Consider the following 13,028-nt stretch of genomic DNA (forward strand, 5'->3'; position numbering starts at 1 on the left):
CACGCTGGTCACGCCAGAGTCCCAGGAAAGGTTTTAATTCCAGTCCCTGAAATCTGGGAGGCGGACACCAGGAACCGCCTTGAGAAGGAAGACCTGGGGAGCCTGCCTTCTCACCTCCAGCAACAGCCAGGACACAAAGGTCCCCCAAATATCATTTCTGGCCCAGAGTTCCCGTGAAGTGGGACCCAGCTCACTGGCTCGGTGACTAGGGAGCCGGGTCCAAGGTCGGCAGAAAGGATGTTGCTTTGGCTTAAGATGGGACACGTCTTCATCAGGGAGGGCACCGAGAAGGCTGACCTTCGGTGGGGGCAGGTGGTGGGCTGGCCGGGGATGGAGGAGACAGTGTTGCCTGGCTAGGGCAGCTCCAGGCCACAGTTGAACAGGGCCCCGAGGAGGGGCAGAGGAGGAGTCCAGACCAGTGGCGGCTGGAGGGGAGGGCCACAGCAGCACTGGAGGGCTGGCTGGGCAGACGCTGAGGGGCCTGTCAGTCTGCCTTTCTGCAGCAGGTAAGTTCAAATGCTGGGTTTGCTGCCAGCTGCTCCAAGGGCCCCCTGGCTGTGAACAGCAAGGTCAAGGTCCTGGGGGTACACAGGAAGGGAAAAATCACTGCAGGTGAGAGGATGCCGAACCAAGAGGGAAGCAGGCACTTCATATGGCGGACTGAGAGGAGTGGCCTCAGTCTGGCCCAGCGCAGGCAAGGCCAGGAGGGTGCAGGTCAGCTCCACACCCCGGATTCCTAGGCCTCTCTGGTACTCTGGGCTCGCCAGGCCGGCTGCTAGGGCTCAGCACTCCACCCTCCCTAACCAGAGCTGGCGGGGCGGGTCCATCACCTAGCCCCATTACCCACCCCCGCCCTAACTCCCACAATGCCCTCACACCCAGACCGTCCTGACTCTCTCAGGCCACTGAGCTGACACAGCCCCTGCCTCCCTCTGGGCTCCTTTCCTGGAGGCGGGGCTGAGGGAGGGAGAATAACCCTGGTAGTTTGTGGTTTTTTTGACCAGGGATGGAACCCGCGCCCCCTGCAGTGGAAGCGCGGAGTCTTAACCGCTGGCCCGCCAGGGAAGTCCTGACCCCGCTGGTTCTTACCATCTGATTTTCTCTTCTGAGGGGACACGGCTGCTCTCGCCTGGGTGGGTAAGAAGAAAACCCCCCTGAGAGCCTGCCTCCAGCTTGGCAAGTCCCCCCTCTACCATCAGCCTTTCTGGGGTGGAGGCGCTGCTGGGTCCGGGCTGCACAAGAGGGGTTGCCGGGGGATAAGACCCCTTCTAGGCGAAGGTTTGATGTGCTCTCCTGTCAGAGACCCAGGCAGCCCAGCTGCTTTCCCGCCTTCCCGCCTTCCCTTTACCCCCCCACCATCAAAACCTGCCCTGCAACAAGGAAGGGGCTGATGTAAACTAGAAAATCCCTTCTCCAGGGCAGCCTCAGGACAAACGGGGCTTGTGAGGTCAAGCAATGCCAGGAAACCTGGGCTGAAGGCAGAGGGTGCCGAGGGCTGAGCAGAGAGCGCCCCAGCCCCTCAGGAAGTCCACACGTGGAGAGCCTGCAAAGACCAAAGCTGGCGTTTGGTTGGGGAGGGGGCGCTACACTGCCAGCCCCCATCCTGAGACAGGCAGCACTGGACCCACCTTTTTGATGGCCGTCCAGTCCTCCAGGATGTCGATCTCCTGCAGCATGTATACGATGTAAGGGCCTGCAATGGGGGTCAAGGAAGCAGGAAGCCTGGTGGAGGGGGCAGGTGACGGGCCTTGGCCCGGGAGCTCCAACACTCAGGAGACGCGGTGCCGTGGACAGCGGGGTGGGGAGCCGAGGACCTCGATAACAGCTCGGGCTCCACCTCCTACCTCTTGGCCCCCGGGTTCTCGGCAGGGTGGAGGGGTGGCATGGCTATGGCCTATTTCACCCACTCCACGGGGGCCTTCCAGCCTCAACCCTACCACTCCTCAGCTCCCCTCACCTCTTCTCCGGTCTCAAGGTCAGAAGGCCAAGGCCCATGCCACCCACTCAGGGATCTGGCCCCTTTCCCCATCTACAAAGAGACTCGAGTCTCCTCTGTCCTGACAACAACCCTCCTTCGGTCTCACACTCCCCTATGGGGACCAGCCACTCTGTCCCCCTGACGTCTCCACACCCTCACCTCCCATTCACCCTTCAAGTCTCTGCAGTCCAGATTCTTCCCTCCCTCCCTGCGTGAACCTGATTCCCATCACCAGGAGGTCAGTGTCCTGAGAATCTGGTTGCTGCAAGAATATGAGGGGTTGGGTGGGGTGCACAAGAGAATTCAATTCAATTCGACTCCATGCTGCTGTGCCAGGAGGGAGGCAGGCACGGCAGGTCCTGGACCAAAGGGACTCACACCTGGGGCGAGGCAGAGATGACCATGCCCAGATGGGAGGCAGGTGCCCCAGTTTAGGTACAGGGGTAATACCTAAAGAGCCATTTCGGTGGGGAAACCAGGAGAGGCTTCGTGGAGGAGGTAACAACTGAGATGAGCACCGAGCAGGCACACAGACAAAGGCAGCCGATAGGAGAGTGGAAAGTCAGCAAAGGCATGGGGGTGGGAAAGCCTGGGACATCATGGGAAAGCCAGAAGGGCCTCAAAGGAGATCTCACTCAGGAAATTATGGGGAAATCTCTGGATGGATGTTTCTATTTTTTTACGGTCCACGCAGCCTAGCAGGACCCCGCAAAAAATCCCTGACGGCTGGATTTGACTGGACACGCCCACAGGATGCCAGATGACGACCATAAATGAGTCTGGTCTGCCTCTGTCTTCCGTGTCCCTCCACCCTCCTCCGCCCTGACCTCTCGCCCAGCTCGGGCCACCGTGGGGGAAAGGATACCGGAAACAAGGGGGGCCTTCTTCCTCTTGCTGGGCGGCAGGGAGCCCCAGGTCTTCGAGCTGCCTCTGGCGTGCAGTTTGTCATCCCACCACTCTGTGCCCCAGACCAGGGTCAGGATCGGGGTGCCGGCCATCCCAGGACGCCCCACCCCTGTAGCCTGCGTCCCTCACTTGGGCCAGGCCAGCCCTTCCCCATCACCCCCGCCCCTACCCCAACCAGGGCAGTGCAGAGAAGCCTGGGCTTGGGGTTGGAAGCCGAGTTCAACCCTGGGAAAGAGGTCACCGTGATTTTGTGAGCCTCGGTTTCTTCATCTGTTTTATGGACAGGGGTACGATAATAATTCCTCCCTCCCCAGCGCCCTGTATGAACGTCGGCCTGTGGACATGGAGAGGACTTAGCCATGACACGTGCGCGTGTCAGAATGACACCTCCGTTCTGGAAATTGAGCAGGGGGGCAGGGGACCCGCTCTTCCTGAGTCCCCACTGTGTGCCAGGCTCTGGGCTAGGCGCTTCCCTGGCTGCTTTCATTCAGTCCCCACAGTGACCACGAAGCAGGTCCTCTTACAACCCCCCTGTGCAGGCGGGGAAGCTGAGGCCCAGATGGGGGGCAGGCGCTGAAAGCACAGGGCCTGGGGCAGGGGTGCCCGGCCAGCCGCTCGCCTCACCAGAGCTGATGTCCAGGCTCTGGCGGTCCTCCTCCAGCCTCTGGATCCGCTCCTGCAGCTCCCCATGCAGGGTGTCGTAGAGCAGCAGCTTCTCACTCTGGAAGAGGCGGAGTGGCTCAGCCAGGCAGGCCGGGGCGGCCACTTCCGTCCCTACCTAGCGCCCAGCGCCCGGCACATTCACCTCCAGGTGCTGCTTGGCTCCCTGCAGCTCACACTCGTACTTGTTCCTGATCACGTCCAGACAGAAGCCCTTGTAAATCCCTGTGGAGGGAGGGAGAGGGAGGTCCTGCTTGGCCAGGGACCCAGGGGCCCATAAAGGGGGGCCTTAGCACGGGTGAGGCAGGGCAGGGACGAGAGGGGAAGGGGACAGAGAGCCATGGCTTCTGGTAGGGGAACAGGGCACAGACCTGCCACCTGAATGCGGATCTTGAGGCTCCGCTGCAGCCCCCCGAGAGGCTCTGTGTATTCGGGCGCCCTCTCAGCTCCCACCTCCTCCAGCCGCACCCGCAGCTGACTCAGCCGTTCCCTGAACAACCTGGGAGGTAAGAGGCAGCCGCGCACCCGTGTGCTCGCCCGTCAAACACGAGCGGAGCGCCCGCTCCACAGCAGGCCCCAGCCAGCCCTGCCCGGCCCCAGGCCCGCTGCCTCCTGGAAGCCCGGCCCCAGGGTCCCTTGCTCACTTCTCCTTCAGCTCCGAGAACTGCTTCTCCAGGTCCAGCATTTCACTGACGCACTCGCTGCGGCGGCGCTCGTAGCCCTCATCGTCCATCTCTGGGACAAGAGGCCAGTCAGGGCCGGCGGAGCGGGGCAGGCGGGCGCGCGGGCGTGTGGGGCTCACCTGAGCTCTCCTCCTCGGACTCGGTCTGGCTGCCGCTCCGCTCCTCCTCGCTCTCTTCCTCCTCCCCATTCATCTCGGCGGCTGAGTCGCCCTCTGCTTCCATCTCCTCTGTGTCTTTGCTTGGAGGCTGGACGGGCATCTGGGCTCTGGGAATAGGAGTGGAGCCATCACTGGCCACTGCCCACAGCTCTGAACGGGAAAGTGGCCCCTTGGGAAGCCAAACCAAGCCTCACTGCAGACGGGGACAACTGGGAGGGGGGGTGACTGGACTCGCCACACCCTGGGCACACACTGGGTGGGGCAGTTGCAAGTGGCCCTGCCTGCACATCTCCCAGCAGCCTGGAAGCCACAGAAATGCCCATGTGCCCTTGGACGCTGCTGGTGATCCCAATCCCGGGAATAGTGGCCAAGGTGACGATCCATAAGATGGGAAAGGCCAAGGGTGGGCTCCCCACTGTCTGTGGGACTGGGCCCAAACTTCTGACTGGGGCTTTCAAGGCCCTGCGTAGACTGGACTTGAACTGCTGGTCCAGCTCCTTCACCCCACCTTCTAATGCTTAGTTCTCAAGCACACCACGCACTTCCTCCCCAGAGCCCCGCCCAGCGTGCTGCCCCTTCTGCCTATGAAGCCATCCACTTCCCGTCCTGAGAACACTCTACAACGCTCGTCTTCTCACTGTGCTCAAACTCTGTCTCCCTCTGCTTCCTCTAAGACCTCATGTCATCAGTGCTCCCGTCTTCTGCATCCTCCACTCTCCCTCTTGACAGCTCTTTCCCATGAAACTTTAGACGCGCTCAGGAATTTCCCACCATATAGAAAAAGCAGAAACACAAAACTTCACCCCACTCCACTCAACCGCCCCCCGTTTTCCACCTTTTCCAGGCCTTGCTCTTCCTACTTTCACCTCCCGCTTGTTCCAGTCTGTTTCTGTATCATCGCTCTCAGCTGAAACTGATCCTGCAGAGTTAACAGATGACCTCCTTGTACCTAATGCCAATATTTTTTGGTGCTTACCTCAGGTTGACTTCTCAGCAACACTGAACACTGTTAAGCATTCCTTCTTTTATTCACTCATTTAATCTTTATTGAAATTCTAATATATGCTAGGTACCATCAGACACCATGGTAGGAAGCAGGCACAAGTGTGACAGAAAGACAGTCTCTGACCTCAAGTTTACAAGTTCCTGGATGAGAGAGAGGCCAAGAAGCAGATCATTACTGTGGGGTGAGAAGAGTTAAGACGAGGAGCATATGGGAGAGGCAGCTAACCTGGGACCCGGAGCCTGCTGCAGTTTTGAGGGCAGAGGAAGATGGGCCAGACAGATGAGCTGAGCTGGTTGAGGGAGGGAGCATTCTAACCAGAGTGAGTAGCGTGAGCAAAGACCCCGAAAGAAGAGGTTGGGGGCACCTGGGTCTAAGCCTCAGAGAGAAATCTGGGCTGCAGAGATCTGGTCATCACATATAGTGAGTTCTTCAGGCTTTGGGAGAGGGTGCAACCAGCAAGGCAGAATGTGTGGAGTGAGAAGGGGCTCGTGATGGAACTCCCAGGGTCACCAAAGGGGCAGATGATGCGACCCCTGCAAAACAGAAGGAAAGTAGCAAGAGATGGAGGAGGAAAAACTCAAAGCATGGAGAGAACTTCAGAACAAAGGAGACTTGACAGTGCCAAGTGCGGCCAAAAGATCACCCAAGAGGACGAATAAATAGTCTTCTCAACAGATCATCTCTTTGTCTACTGGGGGCTTCTGGTTCACTGTGATGTGCTTGTCTGGGCACTTTTTTTGTAGTCCTTTGGCTCCGTGTAGACACCCTTCCTTATTTATTAACATGTCTATTTGCCCATTCTTATGTCTGTCTCCCCAACCAGTCTGTAAGCCTCACCAGGGCTGGGCTGCACATGCGCTTTATTCGCCTAGCACAGTACTGACTCATTTGATGACTGCAGGATTTGCAAATACTAACTAAACCAAACAAACTTTTGCAGGGCAGGGATTGGCTTTTACTTCTTGGTAGCCCCTGGCCTCTGTAGTGGTAGCAAACGTCAATTCAAGTAAATTAATTGGCCTAGCCTAGAGGACAGTTTCGAAACATTCCTCAATGATTTCACAAATGATCTAACTCTGACCTGAAAACCTCGGTTCTCCAAACCAGCCTCATCTTTCCCATTCTCAAGCCTCAGTTCCTGCATTTCCCAAACTTCGCAATTCCCCTTCACTGTTAAATATATTTATTTTGGAAGACGCAGCGGTAGATAAGTCCTACCTTTCCAGACCAGAAAGGGTGAGGGGTTGGGGGAGGTCTCTCCAGCAGTCTCTGAGTCTACTGGGTGAGCTAAATTAAATCACAACCTCCCCCTCCTTACCCTGGGTATAAAGAGAGAATAATAAAGATTGCAAGCGGTAAAGAATGGAAAAGCAAATTATAAGGCACTATGCACAGGCAGTTTATCTCTCAGAAAGTGAGCATGTCGAGGTCAGGCCTCCTCGGAAGGAAGATTCTTCCCCACCCTCGAAGAAGCCAACACAGCCCCTCTACGGCGCGCCAAGAGCCTCCCGTCCCGCTCCATCTGCGTACGCGCGGGCGCGGGAGGGACAATCACTGGCTCTTCCACGGCCAGCACCGGTCCCGCGGCCCCCGGCACGCGTCCGGACGGTTAAGTCTCCGCTTCGGCCCTGGAGATTGGGCCGGCTCCGACCCACTGGCCGGAGAGGGCGAACCAGGCGCCAGGGTTGGCGTTACGCACCCGCGGGGAGTGGGGCCTCCGGCCTCACGTCCGAGACTCCCTGAGAGGTGCTGGAGGCTGCCGGTACTGGCCGCCGCCTCGGGGCTCCCGGAAGCGCTGAAGGGGCCTTTTCTCCTGAAGCGAGAGCCTGTCCACGCTTCCGCATGCGTCATCAGCAGGTGCCCGTCGGAGTGCTCACAATTGGACAGCTGAGGGCGAGGCATGCCGGGATACCGCAGGCCGGTTTCCATAGCAACCGACTGAAATTCACACAGGCTTTCAACAGGCACGAAAGGCCCTTGTGCGTTTCTTGCTCTGCAGCCCGCGCGCCTCGGTCCGCAGCCACCACCCACGGCTTGAAAGGGGAGAGCCCGCGACCTGCTCCCCCACCCCGCCCGGTTCAGGAGAGTAATGGAGTCAGCTTTAGGTGTGAACATTCATTTATTTACACATTGTAGTCGGTAGGCAAATTACCCAGCCCAGCCTATTCAGGGGTCCAGATCTTAGACTCCCACGCACAGAGCCTGCAGACCCATCCCTTCTCCAGGGCCCCCGAGACGGAGGCCTGAGACAACCAGGAAGGTGCCCAAAAGCTAAGAACTAAATTCAACGCCTTCAACTGATTTCTTTCCAAAATGCCCATTTTGTTAAGTACTCAGACTTCTCAGCTCTGCCCCACTCATACTTTTTGCTCTCCTACAGCCCACCCACCCAAGAGTGTTAATAATAATAACAATAATAATAACAACAATAATAATACTGTAATAATATTAATAATACTTCACATTTGTACGAAGCTTACAGAATGTTTTCACATGTAGCATCTCATCTGAACCTCCCAACAGTTCTGTGAGGTAGGTATTCTCACCTCCCTTTAACAGATGGGGTAACTGAGGCTCAGAGAGAGAACGGGATTTGCTCAAGGCCACACAACTAGTTAGTGGTTAAGCTAGGACTTGATCCCAGCATCCCATACTCAAGTCCAGTGTTCAAACACCACAGCTACCACTGTAAAGTGGAGTGACATTTCTTACCCCAGTCAGGCCTGAGGGGCGGCCTAAGGAGTGAGGAGGCTGAGACTTCTCAGACTAGGGGAGGGAAGGGCTTAGCAGTGACGCGGGGAGTCAGGGTACTTGGCCTTCAACTCCTGTTTGAACTGACGGTAAAGGATCTTATTGTGCTGATTTTCGGCTTCTTTCTGGGGATGGAATTTCAGAGCTTCTTTGAAGCCCTTATGAACCAGGAAACCTTCGTTCAGCACCTCGAAATCGAATCCTGCCACGTGCAGCTCACAGGCCTGTGGGGGGAAGAGACAGGTCAGCAAAGTTTGATGACATTCCTAGGGCAGAGACTGACATCCCTGCTCGCTCCAGCATTCCTATTCCTCTGGAGGCATCCTGAGGATCCCTCCTGCCTCATTGCCTCCTTTCCATCCAGAGCCACTCAGAGCTCCCTGACCCCACCATCCATCCTGCCCCATTTCCCCTGCCCTCTCCCTTATGAGCACCTGGCTGATACGATTGAAGCCATACTGCCGAAAGCGCTCGTCGAAGTTGGGCACCTTGCCTCCGGCCACGTAGAATGGCTCCCAGGGGTCTTGCCAGGGCACCACGTAGGCAGGCCTCAGCAAGGTCTCTTCTGGCAGGTTGACCCAGCGGGAGTAGTTGGTGGGCGCCTGGCAGGGGGTGCACAGCCCATAATAGAAGGGCCGCACCTCGCCCACCTGGTAGAGCTGCAGCAGCTCGTTTTTGTTCGTGGGCATGCGGCGGGCTCGACGGATCTCGAAGGCAGGCACCACCAGCGCTGTGCCCGCCCACTGCTTGCTCTGATCCAGCATTTCTCGCAGGCCTCTCCACAGCCCCTCACTGGGCACCATGTCCACGTCGATTACCAGGGCATAGTTGGCCCCCTCACGAGCCAGATTCCTCAGCAGGTTATTGGGGTAGGAGACATTGGTGCCCAGCGCGTAATTGATCCCGGGCTGGGCCACCCTGGCTAGCTTGTCAAAGACCTCCTGGCAGGACCGCAACAGGGCAAACTCCCCTGGCTCCCGGGGGTCGGGCACGGCGGCCTCATAGCGTGAGGGGCACACAAGGTGCATGGCAACCCTGGCACGCATATCGGGGCAGTGGCTGCTCAGCGCGTAGGTCAGCACCGTGGCCAGCTGCGCCTCCTCCTTGGTGGCGGCGAACACCGACACGGATAGCGGGCCCTCCCAGCGCTCCAACAGGCCCGACAGGTGCAGCAGGTTGTCCACACTGGCGTGAGTGGCCAGGATCACATCGTTGGGGTCCATGGTGGTCTTCAGTAGGCCCCTGTAGACGCGATAGTCGCCGCTAGCGTCCAGGACGCCTCCGGAGGCCAGCGCGGTGCGGAGCTGCGCCTTGACTTGGTCCACCGACCGCGGGGACGGGGGAAAGAATTCAAAATATTGGTCTTGCTCCTCCTGCCCGTGCAGCCCGGACAGCAGCGACAGGTAGAGCAGCTGCAGCATCGCCACCAGCATTAGCGCGGCCAGCAGCAGCTGGTAGAAGGCGCACCGTATGGCGTAGGACATCTGCATGGCTCTCGGGGCTCGCGGCGCGCAGCAGGGACCACCGGGCCGCAGCCTCTGCCTGCCGCCGCAAGCCCGGATTTACCGCAGCCTGCCGAGCGCGGCCGAAGCGAGCCGAGGCGAGCCGAGCCCCTCGCGCAGCCGCGCCCGCCCACCCGCGCTGGCCTCGGGCGCGCCAGCTCGCCCCCTGTGCGCCGGGAGGAGCTACTGCACCCTCTGCCCGCGCCGCGCGCTTTGTAAACGCTGGAAACTGCCCGCCACCGCTCCACCGCGCCTGCTGGGTTCTCAGGGACAGGCACCCCCTCCTCCGGGGCAGTGCGCGACCTCCTGGACCAAGCGCATCCTGAAACGCCGGCGCGCTCGTCCCTGACTTAGGGAGGGGAAATTGTGGCAGAGCTTTGGCTGCAGAGTGGTGAAGGATGGCGCGGGTTCCCGCCTGTGGCAGGCGGAAAGGAACAGAGAAAGCCCCTTTCTGTCCGCCGTCTCTCCCTCCTCTAGGTCTCATCAGGTCTGTACTGAGGAGTGCCTGCGAGGGTCCCTGGAGGCGCGGAGATGAGAGATAAAGGAATGTGGAAAAGAATGCTGTACGTGGGACGAGGTGGCCGAGTGGTTAAGGCGATGGACTGCTAATCCATTGTGCTTTGCACGCGTGGGTTCGAATCCCATCCTCGTCGGTCGTGTTTTACACTGGAGAGAGAGATGATTCTTAATTTTCACAACCCGATGTCTGGAGCAGCGGGTCGAAGAAAACTGAACAGGAGGTGGGATCCAGTTCCGTCCGGACCGGGCCTCTCTTCTGTCTTTGTTCAACGTGCATTCCTGGCCGTTTCATACTCCAGGTACCTGGACCTTACGGGAGGAGGTTGGAGGTGTGCTTTTCCTTCTCCCTAGGAAGAGGGCCCGGGGTTTGTTGGCACCTAAAAACCAGAACCGGAATTCTGGCCAATGCTAAATTGGGGGCCAATATGTTTTCCGCAGGAACTAGAGAAAACCACCCTGGAGGAGCTGCTCTGTCTAAAGTACTGGAACTTGGTGGTGGCAGTGGCAGTGATGCTTGAACATTTAAATTATTAATCTGTTCAGTGCACTGATTCCCCTCCCCCAGCACTTCTCCCAGGGCAGAGACCTTGTGTGTATCCATACACCTGCCTCCCTAACAGACCACACACACACACACACACACACACACACACACACACACACACACACACACACACACTTAAGCAGAAGGCCTCGAATATCTTAACACCAGTCAGCATAAGAAGGTGCCTGATAAGTGTTTGTGGAATGATTGCTCCATGGACTCTTTAAAAGAGGAGAGGCTGTGGGGAAGGGCAGGTACTTTGATATGTATTGTAGTAACTGTTCAAGCGCTGTGAATCTTGGGAAGGTGCTTTAGGACAGTCAGGGGAGGACCTGGAACGTCAGGATAAGGTGTTCGCCGGCTACTCCACACACAGTAGGGAACCAAGGTTGTTGAGTTGAAGAGTGATCAGGACACCTATATTCTGCGGTTCCAACTTGTGGAATCTGATGCTATCTCCAGGTAGACAGTGTCAGAACTGAGTTGTGTTGTAGAGCACTTAGCTGGTGTCAGAGAATTGCTTGGCGTGGGGAAAAAAACCCACGCATCAGAATTGATGTCAAAATTGTCTGTATAGAAATAAAACTGAATTTTGTGTATTCTTGAATCCTGCAACTTTGCTGAAGTCATTTATTAGCTCTAATTGTGTGTGTCGGTGTGTGTATTCTGCAGGATTTTCTGTATGTGTGTATATCATTTGTGATTATGGATAGTTTTCCTTCTTCCTTTCCAATCTGGATGCCTTTTATTTCTCTTTCTTGCCCAGTTGCTCTGGCTAGAATGTCCAGTACAAAGTTGAATAGATGAAATGGTGAAAGCAGGCATCCTTGTCTTTTTCCTGATCTTTCACCATTAAGCATGAAGTTAGTTGTGGATTTTTCATAAACACTCTTTATCAGGTTGAGGAAGTTCTTATTTATTCCTTGTTTGTTGAGTGTTTTTATCTTGAGAGGATGTTGGATTTTGTCAGATGCTTTTTCTGCATCAGTTGAGATGATCATGTGGTTTTTCCCCTTCATTTCATATTTGGTGTATTACAATGATTGATTTTTGTATCTTGAAACACCTTGCATTCTAGAGTAAATCCCACTTAGTCATGGTGTATAATTCTTTTAATATGTTGCTGGGTTCAGTCTGCTAGTATTTTGTTGAGGAATTTTACATCTATATTCGTAAGGGATATTATTTTGTAGTTTTCTTTTCTTGTGATGTCTTTATCTAGCTTTGGCATCAGGGTAAGGCTGGTCACATAGAATGACTTAGGAAGTGTTCCCTCCTCTTGTATTTTTTTGAAGAGTTTGAGGACTAGTGTTAACCCTTTAAATGATTGGTAGAATTTGCCTGGGAAGTCATCTGGTCCTGGAGTTTCCTGGGAGGTTTTTGTTTCCTGATTCAATCTCGTTCCTTGTTATAGATATGTCCATATTTTCTATTTCTTCTTGAGTTACTTTTGGTAGTTTGTGTGTTTCTAGGAATTTGTCCATTTCATCTAGGTATCTCATTTGTTGGCATACAGTTATTCATAGTGTTCTCTTATGCTTTTTATTTCTGTATAATCAATAGCAATGACCCCCTTTCATTTCTGATTTTAGTAATTTTCAGGTCTTCACTTTTTTTCTTAGTCTACTCAAAGGTGTGTCAATTTTATTGACCGTTTCAAAGAACCAACTTTTGGTTTCATTGATTTTCTGTGTTGTTTTTCTATCTTCCGTTTTGTTTATCTCCACTGTAATCTCTCTTTTTTTTTTTTTTTGGCCACATTGGGTCTTCGTTGCTGCGCACGGGCTTTCTCTAGCTGCGGTGACGGGGGGCTACTCTTTGCTCCGGTGCACAGGCTTCTCATTGCGGTGGCTTCTCTTGTTGCAGAGCGCAGGCTCTAGACACACAGGCTCAATAGTTGTGGCTCGCGGGCTTAGTTGCTCCGTGGCATGCCCACTCCAATCTTTATCATCTCCTTCCTCCTGCTAGTTTTGGGTTTAATTTGCTTGAGATCCTCCTTTTTAATGAGGCGTTTACAGCTGCAAGTTTCCTCTCAGCACTGCTCTTGCTGCATCCCATAAAGTTTAGTATGTTATCTTCATTTCCATTTGTCTCAAAGCATTTTCTAATTTCTCTTTTGATTTCTTTTTTAACCCATTAGTTGTTTAGGGGCAGGTTGTTTAATTTCCACATATTTGTGAGGTTTTCAGTTTTTCTATTATTGGTTCCTAGATTCGTTCCACTGTGATTGGAAAAGATACTTTGTGTGATTTTACTCTTTTAAAAGTTATTGCAGGGCTTCCCTGGTGGCGCAGTGGTTGAGAGTCCGCCTGCCGATGCAG

At 55.3% G+C, this 13,028-nt stretch overlaps 2 protein-coding genes and 1 non-coding gene across 7 annotated transcripts; 1 reads left to right on the forward strand and 2 right to left on the reverse strand.

Annotated features, from left to right (window-relative positions):
- Nucleotides 1-14: 14 nt before the first annotated feature.
- On the reverse strand, nucleotides 15-7,242 carry BRMS1 (BRMS1 transcriptional repressor and anoikis regulator). 5 transcript variants are annotated; one of them, XM_055082240.1, is made up of 11 exons: nucleotides 7,091-7,242; nucleotides 4,347-4,492; nucleotides 4,189-4,279; nucleotides 3,916-4,043; nucleotides 3,690-3,769; nucleotides 3,509-3,605; nucleotides 2,844-2,936; nucleotides 1,629-1,693; nucleotides 1,090-1,129; nucleotides 848-957; nucleotides 15-578 (listed from the first exon to the last, which is right to left on the reverse strand). In XM_055082240.1, the coding sequence occupies exons 1-11, from the start codon at nucleotides 7,240-7,242 to the stop codon at nucleotides 513-515; spliced, it is 1,068 nt and encodes a 355-aa protein (XP_054938215.1). In that variant the 3' UTR covers nucleotides 15-512. The 5 variants fall into 5 exon arrangements, with proteins under 5 accessions (XP_054938215.1, XP_007128293.2, XP_054938214.1 ...); XM_007128231.4 differs by lacking the exon at nucleotides 848-957; XM_055082239.1 differs by lacking the exons at nucleotides 848-957; nucleotides 7,091-7,242 and adding an exon at nucleotides 5,221-5,345 and having other exon boundaries at nucleotides 3,916-4,034.
- Nucleotides 7,243-7,491: 249 nt separating this feature from the next.
- B4GAT1 (beta-1,4-glucuronyltransferase 1) lies at nucleotides 7,492-9,741 on the reverse strand. The gene is made up of 2 exons (XM_007128235.3): nucleotides 8,577-9,741; nucleotides 7,492-8,366 (listed from the first exon to the last, which is right to left on the reverse strand). Exons 1-2 carry the CDS (start codon nucleotides 9,630-9,632, stop codon nucleotides 8,175-8,177), a joined length of 1,248 nt encoding a protein of 415 aa, XP_007128297.1. The 5' UTR covers nucleotides 9,633-9,741; the 3' UTR covers nucleotides 7,492-8,174.
- Nucleotides 9,742-10,215: 474 nt separating this feature from the next.
- TRNAS-GCU (transfer RNA serine (anticodon GCU)) lies at nucleotides 10,216-10,297 on the forward strand. The gene has a single exon. It is a non-coding gene; the product is annotated as a tRNA-Ser (tRNA).
- Nucleotides 10,298-13,028: the final 2,731 nt, after the last annotated feature.

This window comes from Physeter macrocephalus, unplaced genomic scaffold (genome assembly GCF_002837175.3).
Source record: "Physeter macrocephalus isolate SW-GA unplaced genomic scaffold, ASM283717v5 random_48, whole genome shotgun sequence".
Classification (NCBI taxonomy): Eukaryota; Metazoa; Chordata; class Mammalia; order Artiodactyla; family Physeteridae; genus Physeter; species Physeter macrocephalus.

Excerpts from the sequence above, each read along its gene's own strand:
- BRMS1 (XM_055082240.1), bottom strand. The coding sequence starts at position 7,242 with ATGACGCATGCGGAAGCGTGGACAGGCTCTCGCTTCAGGAGAAAAGGC. Across the intron at positions 4,280-4,346 it reads GTCCGAGGAGGAGAGCTCAG|AGATGGACGATGAGGGCTAC; the intron begins GTGAGCCCCACA and ends CTCTTGTCCCAG. Across the intron at positions 3,606-3,689 it reads GAGCCAAGCAGCACCTGGAG|AGTGAGAAGCTGCTGCTCTA; the intron begins GTGAATGTGCCG and ends CGCCTCTTCCAG.
- B4GAT1 (XM_007128235.3), bottom strand. The coding sequence starts at position 9,632 with ATGCAGATGTCCTACGCCATACGGTGCGCCTTCTACCAGCTGCTGCTG. Across the intron at positions 8,367-8,576 it reads GCTTCAATCGTATCAGCCAG|GCCTGTGAGCTGCACGTGGC; the intron begins GTGCTCATAAGG and ends TTCCCCCCACAG.